This window comes from Phaseolus vulgaris, chromosome 10 (assembly GCF_051622355.1).
Source record: "Phaseolus vulgaris cultivar YP4 chromosome 10, ASM5162235v1, whole genome shotgun sequence".
Taxonomy (NCBI): Eukaryota; Viridiplantae; Streptophyta; class Magnoliopsida; order Fabales; family Fabaceae; genus Phaseolus; species Phaseolus vulgaris.
Window position 1 is genome coordinate 43,640,406 of NC_143507.1, and position 15,494 is coordinate 43,655,899.

The following is a 15,494-nucleotide window of genomic DNA, read 5'->3' on the forward strand; positions in this document are numbered from 1 at the left end:
GATTTCAGCGGAAAAGACGAAACTGTCCTTAATTTTTTTTTTCGAAATATGTGTTCTGGATTTTTTTTTCTAGAACGAAATTTTATATTAAGGATTTTTTTATCCAGAATGGGTTTTTCATTTTTGTTTCCAGATTTTCATTTCCGAAACACAATAATCTCTTTTCCAGATTTTTTTTTTCTGTAATGTATTATTTTCATTTCTGGATTTTTTTGTCCGAAATAGAATTTTAATTTTTTTTTCGGATTTTTATTTCCAAAACTCAATAACCACTTCCAGATTTATTTTTCCAGAATACATTATTTTTAATTCTAGATTTTTATTTCCGGAATTAAGGGCATTTTTGGAAATTAAAAAAATATGTTGGGTGCAAGTTAAAAAGGATAGGGTGTAGGAAGCATTTGCCCTAATGTTAATACACCCTTTTGTGTTTTTTTGAAAATAGTTTTCACATCAGATTATTTTTATAGTTTTTAAAAAAAATAAAATTAAACAAACATCTAAAATAATAAACATTTTTTTCTGTTAAATTATAAAAAAACTCAAAAATTAAAAATGCTTGTGTTTATCTTTATGATCCAAGTTTTCTAACAAATTCACATCCAAAATTAAAAAAAAAGACACATAAACAAGTTTAATCATAAAAATATGTAAATATAAAATACTCTCTTTAATGAAAAGATGTCTCTCTGAAAATTTATCCCTTTTTTCAAAACATATATGTCCTTTTTCAAAAGTATCTAACCAACAAAGGATAAACGATGTTTAACCTAATATACATGAACAAATATATACATAGATAGTTATTTCAGAAAGAATTTGTGTATATTGTTATATTAATAACATATTTTATTTTTAATATAAAGGAATAATTTTAATATAAAAATTTCAATTTCATTAATTTTGTTTGAATTTGAATAAAAGATGAGGTGAATTAAATATATGATTAGTCTTTAATCTTTAATGATTTTAAAGTATATTTATTAAAGAATGAAGTTAATATTAATATATCATTAATTTTGAAGAAATTTTGAAGAAATTATGAAAAATTATAAATTTATATTTTTTATTATAAATTAAAAAATAATTACAAAGTATTAAATATGTATTTAATTATTTTAACTATTAATGAATTTAACAAGACTAACAAATTTTAAAAAATATATTAATTTTTTATTATATAAAAATAATTCTGAAAATTGAATCAATTATTTATCTTAATATATATAATATTAAAAATTAAATAGATATTCAATTATTTGAACTATTAATAAAATTAAAACAAATTTAGCATAATTAAAATAGTAATTAACATTTTTTCGATTAAATATATTCATTATTATTCTTATTATGCAAACTTCTGACATATTCTAATAATTGTTTCTACTCTATTAGCGTGAAAGGACCACCAACCAACTCATCATCATCTTCCTTTCATCCATTTATTTACTTATAATACTTCATTTAAAGAGACAATTTTATAAATAATTAATCATTTATGTTCTGTCCAGAGAAATAAGTTAAATAAAAATTAAAAATTAGTAAAAATGGACAAGAAAACTGTTGAATTGAATTAGAACATCCGTTAATTTTTCACTTATTTGTAATTTATATTAAGATACACCATTACTTTTAATTATTTCCAAATTATTTTACAAGCAATTGAAATTTAACTTAGTACCAAATTTTTTTTGTATATGAAACTAGTGCAGACATAGCTGAATGAGACAGTCACATTATTCAACTATTGTGTTCTTGGACATACTTTCACTCACAAGGGATTGATTGCATGATGATATTTTTTTTTTAATTTTGCTTTTGGAATGTTGCTTAAATGGAATCTCTAAGAGAGTTTTTATCATTTAAAAATTTGCTTGGTTGAATATGAACAATCATGTGATGTAGATGAAATGAATGGTGCATCAAAAGTTGTAATATATCTTTTTGATTTTTGAGTTGTAGTGCACTTTCATCACATACTTTTGTATAAACAAATGAAAGGATAAAACTTCTTAAATAATTGGTAGTTAAAATCTTAGTTGTTAATTAGATACTAATTTAGAAACTATTTAACAATAATATAAAGTAATTTAGAAATCAATTTTTTTTGTTTAGTTTCTAAAATGATTTCTATTTTAGTTTTTATTGTAACTAATTATTTTGGTCTATAAAAATTAGTTTTTATTTCATGATTTTCTTGTAGTGTACCTATACAGAATGATCATCAACTCATTGAAAATGAACATCAACTCATTTATAATATTTTTCTTCTTTCTATAAATCAAATGTTATTCTACTTTTGTAAAAAAACTATTTTATTATCTAAACCCAATTAAATAATTTAATAAATCAAATAATAATTGTATTTTATTACTTTTAGTTTTAAAAGTATTTTACATGTTAGGTGAGGAACACAATAGAGAATAGGTTATTGAAAGAAAGTTCCCATTCATGAGGTATATTATCAATAGAATGTGAGAATGACTACATATTGTGTGGTATGGATCACTTGCTGCTGCTAAAAAAAATACTTAAAAAAGTAACTTTAGATTTTTCATTAATATCTATTATTTACAGCATCTTGAAGAAAGAATGAATTCTTCTGTGATGAATCCACAAAGATATAACAGAGAAGGGGATTATTATTATTGTGAAAGATAAAAATAAGTTACATTAGAATCTACCAACAAAATGTGAATGAAATTTTGAAGGATTTTGAATGGAGTATGTAACTTAAATAAAGAGTGAATGCAAAGACAATAATAAAAACACATATTTCTACTCTACTACTTGGGTTATGTTTACTCTTCTTAAGCAACTTGTTTAAGAGTTTTTACTATTCAAAACACTTGACTACAAAGAGTATATCATACTACAAGTTTTTACATTTTTTCAGGAACAACGAGTATTTTCACATTTGTAAGTATATCAAGTACACACAATTTAGGTACAACGAGTATTTGTGTCTCTCTAAGTACACTAATCTTAATCTCTCTAAGATTAAGGTCTCTTTTACTTTGAAAACTTTCCATACTTGTATATATTCAAAAAAAACTTGAATCTACTATACTCAAATTTTGCACATATTTCATATTTTTCCATTAGATGCTTCAGTTTTGATATCTTCTGCGCATTATAGTTATTTATGAAAATAATTTAAATGTAATTCACAATAATAATCAACATTAAAACAATTGGATTTAAGTTCAGAATCTTCATTTAAAAACCTTCTATACCTGAAACCTACTATTAACATATTTCAAAAAAATTTCCTTCTCGGTATAAATTAAACATTATCTTAAATAACGTCAATAGGATATATCTCTTTTAGAAGACGTATTTTCATTGAAATACAGTAAAGAAATGCAAAGATATAAGTTTTCGAAATTCTCTATTTTAGTTATGAATTTTGAAATTTTTTCCATTTTGAAATTTTTTCCAGAAAAGCTTAATCACATAGTGTCATTAAAACTTTGATTTATATGTATTAAAACTATCAGAACAAGTTTTAAAAACATTCGAGGTTCATTAGAAATCAATTTAAGAGCATAGAGATTGAGTTTACAAACTCCCCTGATACTTCATATTGACTATCACAAAAATAAAGACTGAACCATATAACACGAAGACAGATCATCTAACAAGTTGTAATATATCAAGAACATCTAACAAATATAATCATAAAAAGACTATCTAACATGTTTAACACAACGAGATCGTCTAACATGTTTTTGTATTGTGAAACCGTCCAGCAAAAGTTTTAGCATGTTAAAACTGCAGACTTTTAATAATTAAGTTTTGATATCTACATATCATAACTAGAATATTTAGTGTCTTAACCATATGTGAAATGAAGGACCACAGAAAAAAGTAAAAATGCTCTTACCATTCAAATCAAATGTGAGGGCAACAGTTTGTATATTATGCTCCTACCATTCAAATGAAATATGAATGATCTGTCTTTTTCTTTGAGAGGGTGTGTAGAAGAAGGTGGATGCACTAATTTTGTAAGTTATGCCTTTTAGGGTAACATGTAAGCAACCATTTCTAGCTTTTCTGCCCCATTCATGTCACACAACACTTCTTCTCCTTTAATATGCATTTTTTAGGAGATTTTTGAAGATCCCTTTTCATGCAAAAGTCTAGTTCTTTCAGTTTGTTGATTTTCATGAACAGCTTCTTATTAAGTTTTCCTACTACAAGTTGCTGCCTGTAAAAGTGTTGATCAAACTTTTGATGATGACGATGATCTTTAATGGATACGCAGATGATTTCTCATGGATTTGTCTGAAGGATTTTGAGTTCACTTCTTTCTGTTCCCAAAGAACCACAATAGACACTATAAATCTAATTTTCGTCTGTGTTTTCTACGCTTCTACGATTGTCAGTTTAATCAGAAGAAATGTTATCATTGGAAGTCATAGCAGAAACAAGTTTTTCCTTATTGTCTCTATCTGTTGTGCTATCACTAGCATCGTGTTTTACAGTATTGGCTTGTGGAGTCTCATTGCCAAAACCGGTAACTCCATGCCTAACTTAGCATGCATCGTAAGAGGATTTGTTTGGACTTCTTTGGCAGTTTCTTTGCTTGTTCAGAGACACAAATGGATCAAAATTCTAAACTTTCTCTGGTGGGCATGTTCCTGTGCTCTAGTTTCAGCTCTCAACATTGAAATTCTGTTCAGAAAGCATGCAATAGAATTTTTCGATGTCCTACTATGGCTCTTGCACACACTTCTTCTCTTCTGTGCCTTCCAAAATCTTGGTTACTTTGTCACTCAAAGTGTGTCAAAAAGTTTGTCGGAGCCATTGTTATCTCAGGAAGTTCACACAGAAGAAACAGGACTAGGCCATGCTTCCTTTCTGAGCAAGTTGACCTTCTCTTGGGTTAACTCCTTACTCAGTCTGGGTTACTCAAAGCCACTATCTCTTGAAGACATCCCTTCCCTTCTTTCTGAAGATAAAGCAGACTTGTCCCACCAAAACTTCATGCATGCATGGGAATCCCTTGTGTGTGAGAGAAGCAAGAACAATACAAAGAACTTGGTGCTTTGGTCCATTGTTAGAACTCACTTAAAAGAGAACGTATTAATAGCTTTTTATGCATTACTCAGAACCATTGCTGTGGTTGTTTCTCCTTTAATACTCTATGCTTTTGTCAACTTTTCAAATGGTGGGGATAGTGAGGATACAGATCTCAAAGAAGGTCTCATCATAGTGGGTTTTCTTATTCTCTCCAGAGTGGTTGATTCTGTGTCCCAGAGACATTGGTTTTTTCATTCCAGGAGATCAGGATTGAAGATGAGATCAGCTCTGATGGTGGCAGTGTATAAAAAACAACTAAAGCTTTCAAGCTCAGCAAGGATAAGACACTCGGCAGGTGAAATTGTGAATTACATTGCAGTTGATGCATATCGCATGGGAGAATTTCCATGGTGGTTTCATATAACATGGGCATGCGCATTGCAAATTCTCCTATCTATAGGTATCCTTTATGGAGTTGTGGGAGTTGGTGCTCTTCCTGGTTTAGTCCCTCTTCTTATATGTGGACTTCTCAATGTACCATTTGCCAAGATCCTACAAAAATGCATGGCACAGTTCATGATTTCACAGGATGAGCGTCTAAGAGCAACTTCAGAAATTCTAAACAGCATGAAAATCATTAAGTTACAGTCCTGGGAAGACAAATTCAAGAGTTTGGTTGAGAACCTACGTGCGAAAGAGTTCATTTGGCTATCTAAGGCACAGATCATGAAAGCTTATGGCTCATTTTTGTATTGGATGTCTCCTACCATCGTTTCTGCTGTTGTTTTCCTTGGTTGTGCTGCTTTCAATAGTGCTCCATTGAATGCTGGGACCATTTTTACAGTTCTTGCAACGTTGAGGAACCTGGGAGAACCTGTTCGAATGATTCCGGAGGCTCTATCTATTATGATCCAAGTTCAGGTATCTTTTGATCGTCTCAATACCTTTTTGCTTGATGAGGAACTAGATACCAGTGATGATAACAAAAGACATATAAACCGAAGTTCAATTAATGCGGTAGAAATCCAAGGTGGAAACTTCATTTGGGACCATGAATCAGTGTCTCCAACTTTAAGAGATGTGAATTTAGAAATCAAATGGGGACAGAAAGTTGCAGTTTGTGGGCCAGTTGGAGCTGGAAAATCATCTCTTTTGTATGCAGTACTGGGAGAGATTCCCAAGATCTCAGGAACTGTGAGTTAAACAAACAAGTTCAGCTTTATGACATGACAAATTCATGCTGATATTCTTTGTATTTAATGTTGTTTTTCTCTGAAAATTCTGAATAATGGAAAACAGGTTAATGTGTCCAGAAACATAGCATATGTTTCTCAAACCTCTTGGATACAAAGTGGGACGGTTCAAGATAATATACTGTTTGGCAAGCCGATGGAAAAAACAAGATATGAGAGTGCCATTAAAGTTTGTGCTTTGGATAAAGATATCAATGATTTCAGCCACGGTGATCTTACAGAAATAGGGCAGCGAGGGATTAACCTGAGTGGAGGACAAAAGCAAAGGATTCAACTGGCTCGTGCTGTTTACAATGATGCTGACATTTACCTCCTCGATGACCCTTTCAGTGCAGTTGATGCTCACACTGCTGCTATCCTTTTCAAAGTAAGAAGTTATCACTATAAGATTCTTAACTTTTGTGGAACTGTTATCTTCACTTCAGTGAACCAAACCACTTGCATTTATATGGTTACAGGACTGCGTAATGACGGCTCTAAGAGAGAAAACTGTCATTCTAGTGACACATCAAGTGGAGTTTCTCTCAGAAGTTGATGCAATCCTGGTAAAGTATCTCATTTGGATGCATGTTACATTACATTCGTATATGATTAACATGAATATTATGACTCAAATTTTAGGTGATGGAAGGTGGAAAAGTTACTCAATCAGGTAACTATGAGAATCTCTTAACAGCTGGGACTGCCTTTGAACAACTTGTGAGCGCGCATAAGGAAGCAATTATAGAGTTGGATCAGAATAATGAGAACAAAACTCAGAGAGAAGAGTCTGAAGGTGTTTATCTAACTAAAAATCAGAGTGAGGGGGAGATTTCTACCGAGGGTCAACTTGGGATACAACTTACACAAGAAGAAGAAAAAGAGATTGGTGATGTTGGCTTGAAGACATTATGGGATTATATTTCATTTTCCAGGGGTTCATTGATGCTGTCATGGATACTTTTGGCACAATTTGCTTTTATTGCTTTTCAAACTGCATCAATGGTTTGGCTTGCTTTAGCCATTGAAATTCCAAAAATAACTAGTGTCACCTTGATTGGGGTGTACTCTATAATCTCATTTGTTAGTGCTGCGTTTATATATGTAAGGTCTCTCTTGACCTCTTACCTCGGATTAAAAGCTTCTAAGGCTTTCTTCACAAGTTTCAATACTGCTATCTTCAATGCTCCTATGCTGTTCTTTGATTCAACCCCTGTAGGAAGGATTTTAACGAGAGTAAGATTTCATTTCCAATGGAAAAAAAATCTAAATAATTTTCCTGTATTTGATATTTTTTTTTTATAAAAACTTCCATGCATTATTATTATTATGCAACTTCACACCTCAACCTCAAATAATAACAATCATCAGTCATCACATGAAAAAAGTCTCTGCAAAATTTGATACACATTTTCTCTTTTGCAGGCTTCATCAGATTTAAGTGTTTTGGACTTTGATATACCTCATTCGATCACCTTTGTAGCAGCTGTAGCAATTGAAATTTTGGTGACGATTTGTGTAATGGTTTTTGTAACATGGCCAGTTCTCATTGTTGCCATTCCTGCAATAGTCGCATCAAAATATGTTCAGGTTTACTCAATTTCAAAGTTTTTTAGTTTTCTATTTCTGGTCCCTGCTTAACTCACAAAGCTAATCTTTTCTAAATCTTTTTTCCTCGCAAAAGGGGTATTATCAAGCCTCGTCAAGGGAGTTGATGAGGATCAATGGAACCACAAAAGCTCCTGTGATGAATTTTGCAGCTGAGACATCACTTGGTGTTGTTACTGTAAGAGCATTTAATATGGTAGAAAGATTTTTTAGGACTTACTTAAAGCTTGTGGACACAGACGCAACACTGTTCTTTCATTCTAATGTGGCCATGGAATGGTTACTTTTAAGGATTGAAGCACTTCAAAATTTGACAGTCATCACTTCAGCTTTGCTACTTATTCTATTTCCTCAGGGATACGTGTCCACGGGTAATATTCCTTCAGAGATCAATTAGCAAAATAAGGCTTCATTCATGTTATTAACAAGCTTTTAATTGTTCATAATTCTCTTGCATTGTGCAGGCCTTGTGGGACTATCTCTCTCTTATGCTTTAACCTTCACAGCAGCCTACACATTTTGGACTCGATGGTATTGCAATTTATTAAACTATGTTATATCTGTTGAAAGAATCAAGCAATTCATTCACCTACCATCAGAGCCTCCTGCCATTGTGAAGGACCACCGACCTCCATCTTCATGGCCTTCCAAAGGCAGGATTGAGCTTCAAGCCTTAGAGGTAAAGTTTCATCCTTGTCTTCTCAATTGGATAAACCTTCTTGTGTCTGAGTCTGATGGCTATTTTTCTTTGGTCTCAGATTAGATATCGTCCTAATGCTCCATTAGTACTTAAGGGTATCACTTGTATGTTTAGAGAAGGGAGTAGAGTGGGAGTTGTGGGAAGAACCGGAAGTGGAAAAAGTACACTCATAAGTGCTTTGTTTCGCTTAGTTGAACCAGCAAGGGGTGATATTCTTATAGATGGGATTAGCATATGCTCAATGGGGTTGAAGGATTTGAGAATGAAACTAAGCATCATCCCTCAAGAACCAACTCTTTTCAAGGGCAGCATTAGAACCAACTTGGACCCTTTAGGCCTGTACTCAGATGATGAGATATGGAAGGTAAATGGACTAGCTCCTGTTAAAAATACCTTCATGTTTTGCTTGAGCTTATCATAAGCACATGTTTGATTATGTTTAATTATGTTTAATTTTGTATATAGGCTTTGGAGAAATGCCAGCTTAAGGAAACTATCAGCCATCTACCAAATCTCTTAGACTCTCTGGGTGAGTAAACTTCACATACTTACAACCACAAATCTGATATTGGTATTTTCTGGCAATTTCTCTCAGCAGACTTGGGCAACAATCTATTCTAGCTTTACCTTTTCAGCTTTAAAATTAAGAGGGATGCACATAATATTTGAACTTGCAATTTGTACTTCTAATATGAAGTATTTAACTCCCAAATTAAGATTTTGTAACTTTTAGAATCCTACATAACTAGAGATAAAAATATTTTGTATATAAATAAATGCAAACCTCAAACTTCACCTTATAAGTTGATTTTATAAGATTCAGTTAGACTTAAACAAATTAGCTGTTGAAGTCTGATTGAGAATAGTTGTACAGTGAGTGATGAAGGTGGAAATTGGAGCTTGGGACAACGACAACTGTTTTGTCTAGGAAGAGTACTGCTTAAGAGGAACAGAATTCTTGTTCTGGATGAAGCTACTGCCTCCATTGACTCTGCCACTGATGCAATTCTACAAAGAATTATCAGACAAGAGTTTGCAGAATGCACAGTTATAACAGTGGCTCACAGGGTTCCAACTGTAACAGACAGTGACATGGTTATGGTCCTCTCCTATGGTATGTTCTTTCATTCTTTTTTCCTCCTTTTGATATACACTGTTTATTCAGTTAGTTAGCTAATACATTTTTGGTGGTTACTTAGGGAAAGTGGTGGAATATGATGAACCTTCAAGATTAATGAACACCAACTCTTCATTCTCTAAGCTGGTAGCTGAATATTGGGCCAGCTGCAGCAAGAATTCCTCCTCAAATGTTAGTTTGCAGCAACATTGAACAATAAGACTATGGATCATAAAAGGAAGAACAAATAAATGGAAAGAAAGTTAAATAATTATAATTATATGTTTACAAGGTGATGGACGCTTTCAACATCTTGTATTGGGACAATAGAAGTAAAAATGGTGTAATCTTTCAACTCAAAAAGTTAAAGTAGCTAAACTGCATATACACTGTTTTAATATGCCAATTACACTGATATGGAGAGATTCTTCATGGACTCTTCTAAACATATCCTCCAACAAGACATTAGTTAATAAGGAAAATTCTCCCAACACCCTTCCATATTTTTTTTAATTGCAACCCTACCTTTTGAATATATTTTAGAATTTTTTGTTTGTATATTTTTTCATTTTTTTTATATTGTAAAATCCGTAACATCCCTTATTATAATATATATTTTGGATTTGTACAATTTAAAAGATAATTCTAGATCCACAAATACCTTATATTCTTGAATTTTATAATGTAGAATACATTTTTAAATTACATTTCAGATCTTACAATTAAAAAATATTCTTGAATTTGAAAATACCTTTTGAATTGTACAATCCAAAATACATATTATAGTTAGAGTGTATTACAAATTGTATAATTCAAAACCTATTAACGAAGTTGAAAATACCTTCTAAATTTTATAATTTGGAATAATTTAAAAAAAAAATTCTAGATTCTAGTATCTGTTTGTAGAATCTGGAATATATAAATAGAAAAAATTATATTTTCGGATTATAAAATCCATAAGTACTTCTTATGAACAAAAGTGGTCTTTTTGCCTGATTTATGGAGTGGGAGAAACTATTGATGTGCAAACACTAGCATACCAATATCAATCCAACATTTTAGAAACAATAACAAAAAGGCAAATGCTCCTGCACCCAACACTTTTGAACCTGCACCCAACGTAATTTAACAAATATCCTTTATTTCGGAAATAAAAACCCAGAGTTGAAAATAATGTATTCCAGAAAAATAAATTCGGAAGAGATTTTTGTGTTTTGGATACAGAAATCCAGAAAAAAATCAAAATCTTATTCGATAAAAAAAATCCAGAACTGAAAATAATACATTCCAAATCCGGAAGAGATTATTGTGTTCTGAAAAAAGGGGTCCGGAATGTAATTTTATATGTACCCTATTTTTTTAAGGGTATTTTCGGGTTTTCCACTGTGATTGGGTGCAGTGATATGGTGCAGGAAGCAATTGCCTAACAAAAATGGAACTTGCAAATAATTGGGCCCAACTTTAAGTGTAATGGGCTCTAAGAATATTTTCTAACACATGAATACTTGAAGGCAGTTTCTTCCTGCACCCCTACATTTTTCTTCCTGCACCCTCACAATGTTATGTAAAGACCAAACTGTTCCTATTGTTTTTTAAAAACACTAAAATGTACTTGAACTGTATTTATTTATTTTCATTCTGGATTATGAAATCTGAGAAAATTCGGATTGGCACTTCCAGTAAAATTTCGGATCTACAAATCCATAATTTTTTCTTTTACTAAAACTCTCTTAATCACTTAACAAAATTTATAGCCAATAAGAAATCTTATATATTAGTTACATAATTAAAAAATAACAACACACATTAATTAAGTAATTAAGTAAAAAAATAAGATATTTTTGAATAGTTTGTTTGAGTTTTTTTTTTTTAAATTAACAGAAAAAATGTTTATTATATTTTTTAGATGTTTGTTTATTTTTAAAAAAGAAAACTAAATATTGGATATCACACATCGACTAGAGATTAGAATATTTCATAGTTTATAAGCGGATGCAAACCTCACCTTATAAGCCGATTTTATAAGGTTGAGTTAGACCTAAAGTTGACTTCTTAACATTATATCATAGTCATTTAAAGTGTATCTTAGCGAGAACTGGATGGACTTATCAGGTCACCCATTATTAGACGGCTATCAGACTAACAATATATAGTCTCATGTACGAGTTGACACTCTGAACTTCTTGCAGGAAGTATTTTATTTTTAAACTTAAAACAACTCACTCATGAGTCTTAATGACCTAAAAGAATAATTTAAGAAACATGTTGTTGTAAATTGTTAAGAAGTGTGTGAGTTTCTCTCATAATGAATTTAACAGACAAACAAAATTTAAAAAAATATTATTATATTTTATAATAAAAAATAATAATAACACTAAAAAATTTATTAAATAAAAACTAATTTTAGAGATAAAAAATAATTAGTTGTTATAGTGACTAAATTAGAGACTACAAAATTTTTTGGTTTTATTACAGTAAATGAAGATGAATATTCCTTGCCTGATGTGATGCTTTAATGTAGCGTACGTAATCGCACGTAATCGTAATGGAGAAAATATAAAGGTTTTGATAAACCCTAATTGTAGAGAAAACTAAATATAAAATAAACTTTTATTCACTTGTATATTAAAGAGTAAAATACATGGTGTATATATAAGAGAAAGATTAAGACCTAACTGAAACAGAAAAGGAAAGTTGGGTCAAACAAACAAAGCCCAATAATTTAAAATGGAAAATTAAATATGTTAACACTCCCTCAAACTGGGGAGTAGATATTTGTCAGGCCCAACTTGGATTTGAGAGTAGAGAACTGTGCGGAAGCAAGGAGCTTGGTGAATATGTCAGCAACTTGCATTGCAGAAGTAATGGGTAGCCGTTTGAGGAGACCAAAGTTAAGTTTTTCACGAATTAGGTGACAATCAATTTCGATGTACTTGGTTCGTTCATGAAAAACTTGATTGGAAGCTATTTGAAGGGCAGATTTGTTGTCACAATACAGGTTTGCAGGTTGGGAGAGAGGAAGATGTAAATCCTGAAGGAGGTAAGACAACCATTGTAGCTCACATGTGGTGGTGGCAAGTGCTCTATACTCGGCTTCAGAGGAGTTGCGGGAGATAGTTGACTGCTTTTTTTTATTTCCATGATATTAGGGAGATAGAAAGGCATTATTGACATCAAGTTGTTTTAAAACCCAATTTTTGGTAGTGGCAACAACAAGGAGAAGGCGGACGGTAGTGAGTTTAGCAACAGGTGCAAAAGTGTCTAAGAAATCAAGTCCTTCAAGTTGGAGATCCCACATCGACTAGAGATTAGAGCCTTTCATAGTATATAAGTGGGTGCAAACCTCACCCCATTGAGCCGGCGGTTTTATGGGGTTGAGTTAGGCTTAAAGTCCACTTCGTAATATGGTATCGAAGAGCTCTGTTGCGCTTCTCTCTGATTTTTATTTCCCTCTTTGTTGTTCTTGGTTTAGGGTTTATCTCGCATAACAACATATGATTTAAAAGTTAGATATTCACAAGGGGATTTATCTCGCATTTCTGATTTGCAATTTGAGGCTATTTCTTTAAACCAGGGGATTAGAGAATTTTAGACCTAATCCTATGTGCACATGCCCAGTAAAATGTTCTTGTTATGTCATTTATATTATAAATCAAAGAAAGTGTGAGGATCGTGCTATGCAATTTTTAAGAGGATTAAATGATCAGTATAAAAATATCTGTTCTCATGTTTTGCTCATGGATCCCATTTCTGCCATATCCAAAAAAATTTCCTTGGTTGTTCAACAAGAGAGACAATTATCCACTGTTGTTCCTCCTGCCCCTAGTCTTCATAGTCTTAACAGTAGTCGCACTACTACATGCAATTTTTGTGGTAAATACGGTCATACTGAAGTTGTTTGTTTTTGAAAAGTGGGTTTTCCTTCTGGTGATGTTAAAATCTCAAAGTTTTCTTCTACTAGAAAAATTTGCACTTTTTGTAATCGTCTTGGCCACACTGTCGACACCTGTTATAAAAAACATGGGTTTCCTCCTGGCTACAAATCCATCAATAGGACATCCCAAGCCAACAATATGTTTACTACTAACCCTTCTTCTGAGTCTTTTTCTAAAGAACAGGATGTAAAGGGGATTCAACTTACATCACAGCAGTGTCAATTCCTGACCAACATTTTGCGTCAGCAAAACCTTGAGGATCCTGCCCCTCACGCTCAAATTAATCAAGTCGGAACCTTCTCGGTGGATAAAATCACCAATACCGAGCAATCTTCAACGGGTAAGTTTTTCTCTTCACTATCTGCTAGAAAAGAATCTTGGCTTGTTGATTCTGGTGCCACTGATAATGTTTGCCACAATCTGAGCGCTTTTACTACTTGGACTAAAATCAAACCTGTCTTAATTAGTCTCCCAAATGGTCAAACTGTTTATGCCACATATTCTGGTTTAGTACACTTTTCGGCCAAGTTTTATTTGTCTGATGTGTTATATGTGCCTCATTTTCAATTAAACTTAATATCTGTTTCTAAACTCACGCACCAACTTAAATGCACTTTAACTTTCACTTTAACTCACTGCATTATACAGGACAATCTCACCCAAGAGAGGATTGGTATAGTTGAAGCCATTGGTGGCTTGTACCCTGTCACTACCTTGCCTGCTTCTAGTCGCTCTAAACCACATAATTTTGCTCCTCTTATTAATTGTTATATCACGGACAAAACACTGTGGCACTATAGACTGGGGCACCCTTCACATGAAAGATTACATGTCTTACGCAAACAATACCCTTTTATTACTATTGATACTCATCATGTATGTGACACTTGTAGTCGTGCAAAACAGAAAAAACTTCCTTTCACTTTAAGTACTACTGCTACCTTTGCTATTTTTTATCTTGTACACTTTGATATTTGGGGACCCTGTTCCATAACTTCTATGCAAGGTTTTCGTTATTTCTTAACTATTGTTGATGATTACTCGCGCTATACTTGGATTATTTTGTTGCATAATAAATCTGAAGTGCGTCCGCACATCATTAACTTCACTGTTTTTGTTCAAAATCATTTTCAAACTAATATCAAAACGATTCGTACTGACAATGGTGTTGAATTTGCTATGTCAAGTTTTTATGCTTCAAAGGGAATTATACATCAAACATCTTGTGTTGAAACACCACAACAAAATGACATTGTGGAACGTAAACATTAACACATACTAAATGTAACCAGGGCCTTACTTTTTCAAGCAAATCTTCCTCCTATCTTTTGGGAATTTGCTGTAAATCATGTTGTTTTCTTAATAAATTCTATTCATACTCCATTACTTAATAACATCACTCCTCATGAACAATTGTTTAGTTTCATCGCATAGAGATATCAAGACATGTAATCTTTCATGAAACCCATTTTCCATATAAATTGGATAGTGGCTTGCCTGAGGACCCCAACACTTTATCTCTCCCTATTTCTAACGCATATAATTCTGCTCTTGATTTTTTTTTCTGATACTGCACCTCCTGCCGAGCCGTGTGCCTCTACTCTTGCACCCACTTATATACTATGAAAGGCTCTAATCTCTAGTCGATGTGGGATCTCCAACACACCCCCTCATGCCGAGACTGCCAACTCGTGCGTGAGACTATATATTATGGGTAGTCCGATAGCGGCCCGATAGCGGGTGACACGATAGGTCCAACACAAACACTCGCTAGGATAGGCTCGAAATGACTCTGATACCATATTACAGTAAATGAAGATGAATATTCCTTGCCTGATGTGATGCTTTAATGTAGCGTACGTAATTGCACGTAATCG

At 32.5% G+C, this 15,494-nt stretch overlaps 1 protein-coding gene across 1 annotated transcript; it reads left to right on the forward strand.

Annotated features, from left to right (window-relative positions):
* The first annotated feature begins 4,014 nt into the window (after positions 1-4,014).
* On the forward strand, positions 4,015-9,973 carry LOC150024839 (ABC transporter C family member 8-like). The gene is made up of 11 exons (XM_090296758.1): positions 4,015-6,219; positions 6,325-6,645; positions 6,737-6,823; positions 6,900-7,493; positions 7,683-7,847; positions 7,942-8,236; positions 8,330-8,544; positions 8,624-8,929; positions 9,031-9,094; positions 9,440-9,679; positions 9,765-9,973. Exons 1-11 carry the CDS (start codon positions 4,237-4,239, stop codon positions 9,893-9,895), a joined length of 4,401 nt encoding a protein of 1,466 aa, XP_090152884.1. The 5' UTR covers positions 4,015-4,236; the 3' UTR covers positions 9,896-9,973.
* The last annotated feature ends 5,521 nt before the right edge of the window (positions 9,974-15,494 follow it).

Excerpts from the sequence above, each read along its gene's own strand:
- LOC150024839 (XM_090296758.1), top strand. The coding sequence starts at position 4,237 with ATGATGACGATGATCTTTAATGGATACGCAGATGATTTCTCATGGATT. Across the intron at positions 6,646-6,736 it reads CTGCTGCTATCCTTTTCAAA|GACTGCGTAATGACGGCTCT; the intron begins GTAAGAAGTTAT and ends ATATGGTTACAG. Across the intron at positions 7,494-7,682 it reads TAGGAAGGATTTTAACGAGA|GCTTCATCAGATTTAAGTGT; the intron begins GTAAGATTTCAT and ends TCTCTTTTGCAG.